We start from the raw sequence: 15,298 nt of genomic DNA on the forward strand, positions 1-15,298 counted from the left end.
GGCTGCTGTAGAGGATACCTGTAGAGGAGATCACAACTGAAGCAAGGCTCAGACTCTTATATGTTATAAAGAAGCAGTCTGTAGGGAAACCAAAAGATAATGGGGGAAACAAAAACAAAGACACCAGAGGAAATTTAAGACCCTGACATCTACAGCTACAACAAATTGTAAATACAACGTAACTTCTAGCCAGATAAACATAAGACCTCACACTAAAGACCTATTTACCTCAGTTTCATCTACCTGATACTACATCATGTCCAGCTTTCAACAAAAAAGTTACAAGTATGCTAAAAGACAAAGCAAGTATCAGAATCAGACTTAGCTATGATGGAAATTCTGGACTTATCCAATTGAGAATTTAAAATAAGATGAATGTGCTAAAGGCTCTAATGGACAACACGGAAAAACAGATGGGTAATATAATAAGCAGAGATAGAAACAATCTATAAGCAGAGATAGAAATAATCTAAAGGAAATGCTAGAAATAAAAAAAATTAACAGAAATGAGGAATGCCCTTGATGAGCTCATCAGCAGACTGGACATGCCTGAGTAAAGAATCAGTGAGTTTTAAGATATGTCAACAGGAACTTCTCAAACTGAAAGCAAAGGGAAAAAAAAGAACAGAAAAGAAAAGAACAGAAAAGAAAACCAGAATGTTCAAAAACTGTGGGACAATTACAAAAGATAAAACATATACACAACAGGAATACCAGAAGGAGAAGAGAGAAAAGACAGATAAAAGAAGAAATACCTGACCTGGATGAGAGTTCCCAAAACTAAGACAGACAACAAACCACAGATTCAGGAAGCTCAGAGATCACCAAGCATAATGAATACCAAAGAATCTACACCTATAGCATACTCAAACTGTAGAAAATCAAAGACAAAGTCTTGAAAGATGCCCAAGAGGGGGAAAAAATTACCTAGAAAGGAACAAAGATAAAAAAAATTACATCATGCTTCTCTTAAAAAACCATGCAAGGAACAGGAGAGTGAAGTATTTAGTGTTGAAAGATAAACCTACCAACACTGAATTCTGTAACCAGTGCAACTGTCCTTCAAAAGTGAAGGAGAAATAAAGTTTCTTAAACAAACAAAAATTGAGGAATTTGTCACCAGCAGACCTGCCTTGCAAGAAAGATTAAAAGCTGTTCTTCAGAGAGAAGGAAAAGGACACAGATCAGAAATCGGGATCTACATAAAGAAAGAGCATTTGAAAATAAAAGATAAAATATTTTTTCTTATTTTTTTTAAAAAACATTTATTTATTCATTTGACAGAGAAAGACACAGTGAGAGAGGGAACACAGGCAGGGGAAGTGGGAGAGGGAGAAGCAGGCTTCCCGCCGAGCAGGGAGCCCAATGACAGGCTCGACTCTAGGATACCAGAATCATGACCCGAGGTAAAGACAGACGCTTAACGACTGAGCCACCCAGGTATCCCTATTTTTTTTTATTTTTAACTGATATGTTGTTTGAAATGATAATAGCAATAATAGAGTAGGAGATTATAGCTTATAAATAAACGTATGACAGCAATGTTAAAAGGGACAGAAAAAAGGAACTGCATTATATAACAGGAGCTGGTTTACTCTGTTACAAAGTACTGGTACCATTTGCAAAGTGGTACAGCACTATCTGAAAGTCAACTTAAATTAGTTGTATATGCATATTGCAAATTCTGGAGCAACCACTAAAATAAAATAAAGTAAGTACAGGGGCTCCTGGGTAGCTCAGTCAGTTAAGTGCATGCCTTCAGCTCGGGTCTTGGATCAAACCCTGCACTGGGATCCCAGCTCAGTGGGGACCCCGCTTCTCCTTCTCCCCCTGCTCCTGCTCTCTCTCTCTCCTTTTCTCAAATAAATAAATAAATAAAATTTAAAAAATAAGCACAACTGATATGTTGAGAGGAGAGAAAACAGAATCATATAAAATTATCAAGCCAAAGAAAGCAGAAAAAGAGCAGAACAGGGTGCCTGGGTGGCTCAGTTGTTAAGTGACTGCCTTCGGCTCAGGTCATGATCCTGGAGTCCTAGGAACGAGATCCGTGTCGGGCTCCCTGCTCAGCGGGGAGTCTGCTTCTCCCTCTAACCCTCTCCCCTCTCATACTGTCTCTCTCACTCTCTCTCAAGTAAATAAATAAAATCTTAACAACAACAACAAAAAGAGAACAAAAAAATAAAAGAAGGAACAAGGGCAACAAATAGAAAATAATTATAAATAAAATATATCTTAATCCAATTAGGTCAGTAAGAAATACAGTATTACCTACGTAAGACCCAACTATATGTTGTCTACAACACACCCACGTTTTTGTGTGTGTATGTGTGTGTTTTAAAGTAGTTTTCTAAGGGCACCTGGGAGGCTCAGTGAGTTGAAGCCTCTGCCTTCAGCTCAGGTCATGATCCCAGGGTCCTGGGACCGAGACCCTGCATCAGGTTCTCTGGTCGGCAGGGAGCCTGCTTCCCCCCTCTCTGCCTACTTGTGATTTCTGTCTGTTAAATAAACAAATAAAATCTTAAAAAAAAAAAAGTAGTTTTCTATGCCCAGTGTGGTGTTTGAACTCACGGTCCTGAGAAAGAGTCACACGCTCTACTGACTGAGGCAGTCAGGCACCCAACAAACCTACTTTAAATATAAAGACATAGGGGTGCCTGGGTGGCTCAGTCAGTTGATGGTCTGCCTTCAGCTCTGATCATGATCCCAGGGTCCTGGGATTGAGCCCTGCATCAGGCTCCCTGCTCAGAAGAGAGCCTCCTTCTCCCTTTCTCTGTGCTGCTCTCCCTGCTTCGCTTGCTCACTTTCTGTCAAATACATAAAAAATAAAATCTTTAAAATGCATGTGTGTATGTATGTGTATGAAACATTTTTAGAAACAGACAAATCCACTATTACAGTTGGAGACTTCAATGCCCCTCTATCAGAAGTGGACAGATCCAGTGGACAAAAAAAATCAGGATATAGCTGAAAGGAACAGCATCTATCCTTCAAATGGATCCAGTTGACATCTATAGAATACCTTACCCAACAATAGCAGAATACACATTCTTCTTAAGCTCACAGGGAACGTTCAACAAGACAGACCTCATTCTGGGCTATATAACATAACTTAACATATGTAAAAGAATAGAGGTCATACAAACAATCCTCTTAGACCAAATGGAATTAAACTAGAAATCAATAACAGAAAGAAAATCCCAATGTATTTGGAGATCAAACAACACACTTCTAAATAACATGCATTGAGGAAGTCTCAGGGGAAATTTTATTTCACCTTTTTAAAGATTTTATTTATTTATTTGACACAGAAACAGAGACAGCGAGAGAGGGAATATAAGCAGGAGGAGTGGGAGAGGGAAAAGCAGGCTTCCTGCTGAGCAGGGAGCCCAATGTGGGGCTTGATCCCAGGACCCCGAGATCATGACCTGAGCTGAAGGCAGACTCTTAATGACTGAGCCACCCAGGCGTCCTTCAAGAGAAACTTTAAAATACTGTGAACTAAATGAAAGTACAACTGCTGAGTAATAAAAAACCTTGGTTGGACTTTGGCCCCAGCTCCTGGGCGGAAGGCTCTAAATCCTTGACTTTGTGTGTGTGTGTGTGTGTGTGTGTACGAATGCAAGTGAGGGGGTGGCAGAAGGGGAAGGAGAGGGACAAGCAAACTCCACGCTGAGCACAGAGCCTGATATCAGGCTCAATATCATGACCCTGAGATCATGACCTGAGCTGAAACCAAGAGTAGGACGCTTAACTGACTGAGCCACCCGGGGACCCCAGGTTGCATTTTAATTTTATTGTTTCCTTAACTGTGCAGAAGTTTTTACCTTGATGAAGTCCCAAAATTTCATGTATGCTTTTGTTTCCCATGCCTCTAGAGATATGTCTAGTAAGATGTTGCTATGGCCAGGTCAAAAAGGTTTCTGCCTGTGTTCTCCTCTAGGATTTGCATGTTTTCCTGTCCACATTTAGGTCTTCCATCCATTTTGAATTTATTTTTGTGTATGATGTAAGAAAGTTGTCCAGTTTAATTCTTTTGCATGTAGCTGTCCAGTTTTCCCAAAGCCACGTGTTGAAGAGACTGTCTTTTTTTCCACTGGATATTCTTTCCTGCTTTGTCGAAAATTAGTTGATACAGTTGTGGATCCATTTCTGGGTTTTCTACTGTGTTCCACTAATCTATGGGTCTGTTTTTGTGCCAGTACCATATTGTCTTGACCACTATAGCTTTGTAATATAGTTTGAAGTACGGAATTGTGATGCCTCCAGCTTTGCTTTTCTTTTTCAAGATTGATATGACTATTTGGGGTCTTTTCTGGATCTATACAAATTTTAGGACTATTTGTTCTAGCTCTGTGAAAAATGCTGATGGTGTTTTCATAGGGATTACATTAAATGTGTAGACTGCTTTGGGTAGTACAGACATATTAACATATTTGTTCTTTTAATCCATGAGCATGGAATGTCCTTCCATTTCTTTGTGTCATCTTCAATTTCTTTCATAAGTGTTCTATAGTTTTCAGAGTACAGATCTTTTAGCTCTTTGGTAAGATTATTTCCAAGGTATCTTATAGAACCTTGAAATTTCCTGAATGACTGGAGTGTCTGTTATTCATGATGGGACCTTATAGCTTATATTAATGAGGTGACTCATGGTAAATGCCTAAATAGGTTATGTTAAGGAGATGAGTCAGGACAGGGCTGGCCACACCAGAAAGACCAACCATGTAGAGCGTCAGGGTTTTGAGCCACATGACATTAGCCTGACATCTGGAGAAGGGAGAGAAACTAGGAAGGAGTTCAGCTATATAGCTAGTAAGTTAATCAATCCAAACTATGTAAATAAGCCCTAATAAAAACTCTGGCTTAGTTGACCTTCCCTAGTTAACAATACTCTGTGCATAATTGATGTGCAAGGAAGGTGACATGCCTAGACTCCACAGGAAAAGGACACTGGATGTTAAGGGTTTGGGATGGTGGGCAGAAGAAAGGCAATTTTAATTGTGTAAGTGTGAAATTTAAAGGCAAAGAAAATGATACTAAATCTACCTTCTTTATTACATATTGTATGATTTCATTTATATGAAATGTCTAGAATAGGCAATTTACAAAAAAAAAAGTAGAAAGTAGATTAGTGTCTGCCCAGGGCTTGGGAAGAATAGAAGCTAAAAGGTGAAGGGCTGAGAGGTTTTCCTTTGGGGTAATGAAAATATTCTAAATTATGGTGATGGATGTACAACTCTTCTAAGTACATGAATTCAGACCACTGAATTGTAATTTTAAGGTATGAACTATATGGTATGTAAATTTTAACCCAATAAAGCTGCTAAAAACACAGCTGATCAAGAAAATGAAGACAGGCAATAAACTGGGAAAAATGTGCAGGAGACACATCTGGAAATCTAAATAATACAAATAATCTAAATAATACAAATCTAAAATACAAAGAACTCTTAAAACTCAGCACTAAAAACAACCTAATTTAAAAAATGGGCCAAAGGCTTTAACAGAGACCTCACCAAAGAGATACATAGATGGCAAATAAGCATATGAAAAAACATGTGATGCATCATATGTCATCAGGGAAATGCAAAGTAAAACAAGATACTACTGCACACCCATTAAAATGGCCAAAAATTCCTAACATTGACAATGATAAATGCTGGTGAGGGTGTAGGTAACAAGAACTTTCATTCATTGCTGATAGAACTGTAAAAATGGCATGGCTACTTTAGATGACAGTTTGGTGGTTTCGTATAGAACTAAACATACTTTTGGGTGCCTGAGTGGCTCAGTCATTAAGCCTCTGCCTTTGGCTCAGGTCATGATCCCAGAGTCCTGGGATTGAGCTCTGCATCGGGCTCCTTGTTGAGGAGTCCGCTTCTCCCTATCCCATTCCCCCTGCCTGTGTTCCTGTCTCAGTGTCTCTCTGTCAAATAAATAAAATATTAAAAAAAAAAAAAAACAAACTAAACATACTCTTACCACACTATCCAGCAATCATGTTCCTTGGTGTTTACCCAAAGGAGCTGAAAACTTATGACCACACAAAAACCTGCACATGGATGTTTACAGCAGCCTTATTCATAACTGCCAAAACTCAGAAGCAACCAAGATGTCTATTAGATCAATAAACTGTGGTACATCCAGATAATGAACTATTATTTAGCACTAAAAAGAAATCAGCCGTGAAGTCATGAGGAGGAAACTTCAGTGCATATTACTAAGTGAAAGAAGCCAATCTGAAAAGGCTACATACTGTAAGTTCCAAATACATGATCTTTAGGAAAAGGTTAAAACTATGGAGGCAGTATAAAGTTAGTGGCTGTCAGAGACTAGAAGGAAATGAGGGATGAAGAGGCAGAGCACAACTTCTAGGACAGTGACACTACTCTGTATGATACCATAACGGTGGAGACATGACATTATACTTTTGTTCAAACCTACAGAATGTACAACGCTGAGCGAGTCCTAATGTAAACTATGGATTTTGGGAGATAATAATGTGTCAGTGTAGGCTATCAGTTATAATAAATGTGGGGCACCTGGCTGACTCAGTGCAGAGGAGCACACCAACTCTTGATCACTGGGTTCTAAGTTCGAGCCCCATGTTGGGTATAAAGATTACTTAAAAATAAAATATTAAGAAATTATAACAAATATATCACTCTTGTAGAGGATGGTGATAATAGGAGAGGCCATACATTTGTGGGGGCAGGGTGCTATGGGAAATTTCTGTACTTTCCTCTCCATTTTGCTCCAAACCTAAAACAACTTTATAAGAATAATGTCTATTAAAAGAAAGCACAAAAAAACAAAACAAAAAGATTAACTAGGAGGCACACATGTAACTGTTAAATCTATTAAGAAAGCAAAAAACAGGGTGCCTGGGTGGCTCAGTTGGTTAAGCAACTGCCTTTGGCTAAGGTCATGATCCTGGAGTCCTGGGATAGAGTCCCACATCTGGCTCCCTGCTCCATGGGGAACCTGCTTCTCCCTCTGACCTTGCCCCTCTCGTACTCTCTCTGTCTCAAATAAATAAAATAAACTTAAAATACCCTTCTAACCTTAAAACCTCCCACTATGGATTTTTTAAAAATGTTAATTTCAGTTTACACTATAAACGTGAGACGGACGGCAAGAGTCAATGATAAGAATAAGGGCCAAAAAGTATAGGTAAGAGGTGGGGAGGCCATTTAATTATACTGTAATATAAAAATATTTTATAAAAATTCAGTCACCACTGAAGCTTTAAAGTTTTATGCGTAATTCTGATGTATTTAGAATACATGGAAACTTACAAAGTTAAGATGATCTTATCGGTAGAAAAGATATTCTAAACCAGCTTAGCCAAAAGAAGCATTTTGATTGCCTAATTTAACTTTGTAAAGGAGAAGTAAATCTTATAGCTGGTCTCTGTAAACCTCACAGCTGGAACATTCTAACAGCACCTTGCAGTTTCCAGTGATCAAAGTAAGTTACTTTATATACTAAACTAAGAATTTCATAATAGAAATAATGCAACACCAGGGGGTGCGGTTATCATGAAATAATTACACTCCTGGGAGATTACAGGCACAAGGCTGTACCCCAGGGGTGTGATTATCCCATGATAACCACATCCACTAAAATTGCATTATTGCAAAAATAATCTCTATTCACTGGTGAGACATTATTCAATAGGTGATTTTTTAAAATGAAAAGATTTTTTAGCTTGAATCAGCAAGTGGATTAGGAAATTGGCCAGTTTATTTCTCATTGCATTCAATTCAGAATACAACATCATTATTACTTGCTTTCCTATTTGATACAGTAGAATTTTTTATTTTGTTTTTGAGAAACCTTTAAGAGTTTCTCCTAATGTTAGTTAAGTGGCTCTGGTAAATTCAGGTCAAACTTCAAACATATTAACTGAGCAATAAAATTTTAAATAACTTACTTCTACGTATACAACTTTTAATTTTTCTAAAATGATATTCACTTAAAAATTACAAATGTACAACCAATGTTAATATATCGGTCTATTTCCTGTCATTTTTCTACAAGTACATGTCTATATGTCTACCTAAAGACAGCAAGAAAAACACGAATGGAATCCATGTAGCTACTTTGTTTTATAATGATCTTTTTACCTGACCAAATGTTTTCAATAACATCCATATCGTTAGGAAATCTTCTTATCATATCAATTGTTCTTACATATAGCTGAAGGTGATGGTTCTCAACCCTGACAGTGCATCAGAAATAGATCAGTAACTTTCATCATCTTCTGCAGTATCACAGATGGTGAAAGTTACTGATCTATTTTTACCATAATTTTATCACCGAGTTCAGTGCTTTGAGATAGTCTCAGATGAGTAAGATAAAGGATTTTAGAAATTAAAAAATACCCCGTGTGTTTACCAGTATTTGTTCTCACACATACGTCAGTTTTAAAGGGAAAATGGAAATGGAAATTTTCCTAATGCCTTCTTCTATAAAGAGTGAGGCAAAGAATTAACTCAGACTGCTAGTTATTTCTCATCATGAATATATCACTTACAAAACACCAGTATCTCTTTGCTTTATTTAGCTGTTCCAACTATTCTGGAAATAAATTTAATATAGGAGTATTAGCCTTCTGAAGGATATCACAAAATATTCAATGTCTGTAAAGCCTTAATTTTAAGTTTCTTTCCCAATTTTAATCACACATTTTAACCTAAAAGTAAAAGAAAGTCGCTTGTAATTTCACCATATCATTAAACTATTTTCATTCTTCAATGTTTCCTTCTAGTCCTAATGTATATGCATATAGTTTTATATTATCAAAATCTTAATGTAGATTCAATTAGTATTCCTTAATTCACTAAATATATCGACAGTTTATCTTGCATTCCCCTAGTGCTGGATATTTAGTTTGTAAGAGTGAAAACTTAGAAATGATGCTGAAACGAACATGTCCCTTAAAATCAAAATAAGGATTTTCATCACATTACCATCTTTTCTTCTCCACTGTACTATCCCACTTCCAGAAACAACACATACCACACCACACAGGATATTCTATGACATCATTTTTGCCTAAACCTGTTTTCCCAAATTTTCAGATCATCATCATCTTTCAGGGGTGAGAGTCTCAGACTCCTCTCAGGACTATGATTCAATAGGAGCTTGGGAACTAGTATTTACCTTTAACAAAAAAAAAAAAAAAATTTTTTTTTTAAAAGAGAGCATGCGCATGCAAGCCAGGGATGCCGAAGGGGCGGGGGTGGGGCCGAGAGAGAGAGAGAGAGAGAGAGAGAGAGAGAGCAGATTCCCTGCTGAGAACAGAGCCTGGTGCAGGCAAGGCTCAACCTCACAATCCTGAGATCATGACCTGAGCCAAAATCACAACTTGAATTCTTAACGAACTGAGCAACCCAGGAGCTCCCCCTTAACACTTTCTTATAAATTCCTGGAAGCTGAATTCCTAGGTAAAAGGATATGAATTTTTAAAAATATTTTATTTATTTGATAGAGACAGAGACCACGAGAGCGAGCGAGCGAGTGAGAGAGAGACAGACAGCGAGCGAGGGAACACAAGCAGTGTGAGTGGGAGAGGGAGAAGCAGGGAGCCCAATGTGGGGCTCGATTCCAGGACCCTGGGATCATGACCTGAGCTGAAGGCAGATGCTTAACCAACTGAGCCACCCAGGCACCCCTAGTTCTTTGGTTATTAACGCTACTGAAAATGTCCTCATAGGCTTAATGGCCATTTGGAGCCCTCCTTTTCTGAGCTACCTATATTTATGTCTTGCTCTTTTGCGTTTATAGGTTCACCTTTTTCATGTTGACTAGAAAAAACATTTTATATATTAGTGATATCGATTATAGTATTTCACTGAAGTTAATATTTATTTTATCCTCTACCACTCCACTGCTCAGTTCATTTAGATACAGAGAAATAGTCACCAATTTGTAGATATCTCAAGCTTTGTTACAAATATATTAAGACTTACTAGAAGCCAAAAACCACAGCTATTTCTGTTTGGTTCACCTTATTTTGAAAAAGTTTATTTGACTAAAGAACAGTACTACAGTATAACCCCAACATAAGTGGGCTCCAAAAACTTTGTGTAAAATGATTAAAGTTTATGAATGTAAATGGATGGTGGAAAAGAGCTAATAAACAGCTTTGCTGTACCTGAAGTCACCATTTCTAATACTTTCTTTTTTTTTGGAAGATTTTGTATGTGAGAGAGACAGACAGAGCATAAGCAGTGGGAGGGGCAGATGGAGAGGGAGAAGCAGGCTCCCCAGTGAGCAGGGAGAGCCCGATGTGGGGCTCAATCCCAGGTGCCCAGGATCATGACGTGAGCAGAAAGCAGACACTTGACCAATTAAGCCACCCAGGCGCCCCTCACCATTTCCAATACTCTTAAAAATAGGTTAACACCACAAGTTCTTCTGGTTGCTGTTACAGACTGTGTAATACAGAATCAAGACAAAGCAGGTCTACTGATTACTAGTCTGGAGTCTATCCTACTCTTTCTCTCAGGAGGAGGATCAAAGTGAAATGACGTTGGGGACAAAGACAACCATTACCACTGTGTCTGCCCCTAGCCAAAAGAGGAGCTACAGAGTTATAAGGGCACCATAAGGCTGGAGTTAAGGAAAAATAAGAAAGATGCAACCCCTTCCAGAAAACATATATACTTTTCAGAGACAACATCAGATTCCTATGACTACTAAAATTAGTGGTCAGAAATATTTGAGCCAACAATATTTCACCAGTTGAGTGGAGGAAGGGGAAGAGGGAACAGCAGTATGTGGGTTTTAAGAGTACCTGCACTGTGGAATCAGTATGATATTCTTTCATCAGAGATTGCCAGGTACAGACCAACATTCTCTCACCACTGAGCAAATAGTTTCCCTCTAGGTAAAAATGTGATTTCTAAACCTTCTTTAGAGCAGTAAGGATTAAAACAAAAAATCTATTGTAATATTCTGTGTACTTCTCTACCCGTTCTAATATGCATAACACCATAAAAGAAACAGTGTCAAACGGCTCCTTGGTGGATCAGTCAGTTGAGTCTCCAACTATTGGTCTCAACTCAGACCTTGATCTCAGGGTTGTGAATTCAAGCCCTGCACTGGGCTCCACAATGCGCGTGGAGCCTACTTAAAAAAAATAAAAAATAATATAAACATAAAAATGAAAAAAACAAAAACCCACTGTCAAACTTGATAATGGATCAAATTCCTAAACTCTTAATATGGGCACTGGCATCCTGAATCCTAAAGCCTGCCCTTGGCTTGCTGGAAGGGAGCAGGATCTCTGGTAAGAGAATAGAAGCTGAAGGTCTTATGCTGATTGACAGTGAACCTTGTGCTCAAAGGTGGTAGTGAAAGCCCGAGAGTCCAAAAAAGTGCATCAGAGGGCTGGGGAAGCGAGGGGATAGGCCTTCACGCCCAGAGCATCTACTTCAGTACAGCAGCTCTGCCTTAATACCTGGTCTATATACTGGGGTTCCATGTAAGACAGTGTTTTAGGAAAGGTTCTACAGCTTCTTAAATAATGCTGAAAAACCTCTTGAGTTATACTATCAACCTTATTTTAAGATGAGTTGAAGCTCATAAAAGTGAAGTAATTTAAGATTACAGAGTTAAGCAGGTTATATTTAATTTATTATGACTTAAAGTTGGATTGGTGTGGTTATTTCAATAATATACTAATAAGGCACTGATAAATTTAAAACTTCTCAGCTTCAATATCTGAGAACTCAAATGAGCCAAACCAAATTAGACAAATATTTTTAAGTTGTCAATAATATGCAGGAAGGTAAATAACTATCAAATAAAACTCAATTTTAAAGTATTTAACATCTTTTTAAACTCAGTTTTGATTTTATCTCTGAACTAAAATGATATAATTGCTGAGTCTGCTAGTCAGCCTACATTTACAATTCTGGAGGACATGAATATGAGAAATAACCATTTCTTCCTTCTATTTTTAGGTTACTAACTTAATGAACTATGCTTAGTATATCTCTTACCTTTAAAATGAAGTTTATAGGGTCCTGGGCTAGAAAAATTAAATTCTAACAGCATTTCAAATTCAAAATATATTATCAGAGTTTCCCACTGACTATCATATTTTGGATACATGACTTAGTCAAAAAAAAACCCCAAAAAACCAAAAAAGGAAAATAATACCCAGAGAGATTAAGAAAAATGTTATCTTTCCTTGTTTGTCCTTGATACAAATTCTAAAACAAACATAATTCATGTCTAGTGCTTACCTGAGCCATCAGTGGGAACTGAACTTGCATTGATTCCAGAAAGACCAAACAGAGGACATTCTCGATCTGTGTTGACATGACCCCATTTGTGACATTTAATGCACCTCACGTTTCGAACCTGAGAAATAGTGAACGTTATTTTAGTTAGTAAGATAGTAAGAATCTAACAAATGTTCAAATCCCTACTTCTTGGTAGAGTTTAAGTTAAATTACTGTCATTTTTAAAAGATTTCCAGTGAAAGACTCCATCAATATATTTGGTAATTTAACATAAATACTAAAATCTTTTAAAATTCTGCCTAAAAGCTAAGCTGAATCCTATTGTGTTTTGACTGTTACTTGGTGGCAATAAAACAATGTCATTCAGAAAGAAATGGTAAAATACCATAAAAGAATTACGTCATGGCTTAATCTTAAATTCTCTCTTTTTTTTAAAAGGATTTTATTTATTTGACACAGAGAGAGAGAAAGCACAAACATTTTATCAGTCTACTAAATTTAATGTTTTCTTCCCTAGTCCCTTTACTATCTGGTTCAAATCAATACCACAGAGCCCTTTTCAGCTTACATATCTTTTGTAAGAAGTATTTATTAAATAAAAATTATTCTTACAAAATAAAATATGTCTCACTTGCCTGAATACCAAAGGGCTGATCTCTGATGTTCATGTCATCTTTGGCATATCTATTAAGTAGAGAATATGTACATAGTATTAAAAACAATTTAATAAACGGCAGTTATTCTGAAAGTAGTTTTATAGTTCTAAATACATTATAAAATGTGTAATTTCAATAAACACACAGACTATGAAATCTATTTAGCATTTCCAAATACCACTTACTTATTAATTGTCCAGTTTGATGATTAGTGATTTAAAAAATGGAAAACTATACAAAATTAAAGTTTATGATCAAGTAAATTAGTTGTATAAAACAAATAATCTAAAATACCTTTAGCATTAGTTGCCTATGCTAGTGAAGGAAAAGACAATATAAGATGGGATATTAGATAAAATTAGTGATATGTATTTCATTTTAAAAGAAAACTGGCTCTTACTTTTCCCGGGGGGCTCCTTTCTGCCATTCAAATTTGTATTCAGTCTCTCCTTCTGTTTCTTCTTTCTAAAAACATTCAGTAAAAGTCTTTCAATTTTTCCATAAAATTACAATCTATTGCCAAGTAAATCCAAACACAGAAAATAGTACTTTACCTCTTTGTTTTCTTGATTGCATATCAAAGATAAGGGAGAAAAAAAAAGGGAGCTCAAGTTAAAAAATTCAACACTAAAGTTAGCTATCATCTACTATATTATGATGTCATGGTATTTAATTATAACTTGTAAGAAATTATTGGTTTACTTTTCTTTCACAAGATAAAATTCAAATCTGTAAAGGATAAATACAATATTGGGGCATCTGGGTGGCTCAGTGGGTTAAAGCCTCTGTCTTTGGCTCAGGTCATGAGCCAAGGGTCCTGGGATCCAGCCCCGAATCGGGCTCTCTGCTCAGCAGGGAGCCTCCTTCCTACTCTCTCTGCCTACTTGTGATCTGTGTCTGTCAAATAAATAAATAAAATCTTTTTTTAAAAGAAAGGATAAATACAATATTGAACAAGATAGTATGTAATAAGCATGCTAATTCCTAGTTTTTTTTTTGTTGTTTTTTTTTTACTTATTTGACAGAGACACAGCAAGAGAGGGAACACAAGCAGGAGGAGGGGAAAGGGAGAAGCAGGCTTCCCGCTGAGCAAGGAGCCTATTGTGGAGCTTGATCCCAGGACCTGGGGATCATGACCTGAGCCAAAGGTAGACAATGACTGAGCCATCCAGGTGTCCCTAATTCCTAGTTTTTAAACTTTTTTATTTTTCGTTGACAGAATATTATGCTATCTATATGTATAGTAAGCAGGACTAAAGATGTATACACAAATTTATAAAATAAGTGCACTTCTGTTGATGCTGACAATTTTTCCTCCTCAAAGTTCAAGTCATTAAAAAAAGTCAAGTCACAAAATATTACTAGATTAGACTATTATTTCTAATATTTACTCTATTATACTGGATTTCAGTATTTTACTTTTATTTTTATTTCTTTAAAGATTTTATTTGACAGAAGAGAGATCACAAGTAGGCAGAGAGGCAGGCAGAAGGAGAGGGGGAAGGAGGCACCCCACTGAGCAGAGACCCCAACATGGGGCTCGATCCCAGGACCCTGAAATCATGATCTGAGCTGAAGGCAGAGGCTTAACCAACTGAGTCACCCAGGCGCCCCTGATTTCAGTGTTTTAAAATTGTATTTACAGAATAATAGCAACTTTAAAAGATGAAGAGCAACCTTTAGGTATGTATGTATTTATTTGAAGATTATTTATATGCAAATTTATTTATTCAGAGAGAATGGAAGCAGGGAGAGGGAGAGAGAATCCCAAGCAGACTCTGCGCTAAGCACAGAGCCCCACGTGGGGCTTAATCTCATGACCCTGAGATCATGACCTGAGCCCAAATCAAGAGTTGGACACTTAAAAAAAAAAAATAAAAAGAAAAAAAAATTAAAAAAAAAAAAAAAAAAAAGAGTTGGACACTTAACCAACTGAGCCACCCAGGAGACCCGAAAGATGACGAACAATTTTTAAAAAAAGTCTGTCATAACAGTTCTCAATCTTTAGTTGTAAACACATCAAAGACTAAGAAAAGGAAATGGGGCAAGTACCTTTTTTAGCTCCTGGTGGGGCCTCATACATGAAATTAAGGCCATTCTTTACACGCTCATCTCCCATAAGCAACCTAAGCGAAACAAGAAAGTTAACAATTTTACATAGGAGGAAAAAGTTACAGAATAAACATTCCTCATCTCTCAAAACCCTAAGGAAATTAACAGAAAATATTTTTGTCAGAGATAAAGTTCCAAAACTTTACTTCACTGATCAGATTACATCTTAAGTACATGAATGGAAATTCAAACAGTGCTGCCTCTTTAGTAACTGGTTTTAATTTCTGAGACTTTCTCATTACCTGAGAGATCTTCGCCCTTCCAACA

General features: G+C 37.0%; 1 protein-coding gene across 1 annotated transcript in view; it reads right to left on the reverse strand.

The window, feature by feature from the left end:
- CIR1 (corepressor interacting with RBPJ, CIR1) overlaps positions 1 to 15,298 on the reverse strand; it is a 42,104-nt gene that overhangs the window by 16,402 nt on the left and 10,404 nt on the right. Inside the window, exons 3-7 of the mRNA XM_044242359.1 lie at positions 14,972 to 15,045; positions 13,474 to 13,484; positions 13,320 to 13,384; positions 12,899 to 12,947; positions 12,264 to 12,381 (exon numbers count right to left, since the gene is read on the reverse strand). Of these exons, the coding sequence (XP_044098294.1) occupies positions 12,264 to 12,381; positions 12,899 to 12,947; positions 13,320 to 13,384; positions 13,474 to 13,484; positions 14,972 to 15,045 (317 nt within the window). The remainder of the gene's footprint in view (positions 1 to 12,263; positions 12,382 to 12,898; positions 12,948 to 13,319; positions 13,385 to 13,473; positions 13,485 to 14,971; positions 15,046 to 15,298) is intronic.

This window comes from Neovison vison, chromosome 3 (assembly GCF_020171115.1).
Source record: "Neovison vison isolate M4711 chromosome 3, ASM_NN_V1, whole genome shotgun sequence".
Classification (NCBI taxonomy): Eukaryota; Metazoa; Chordata; class Mammalia; order Carnivora; family Mustelidae; genus Neogale; species Neogale vison.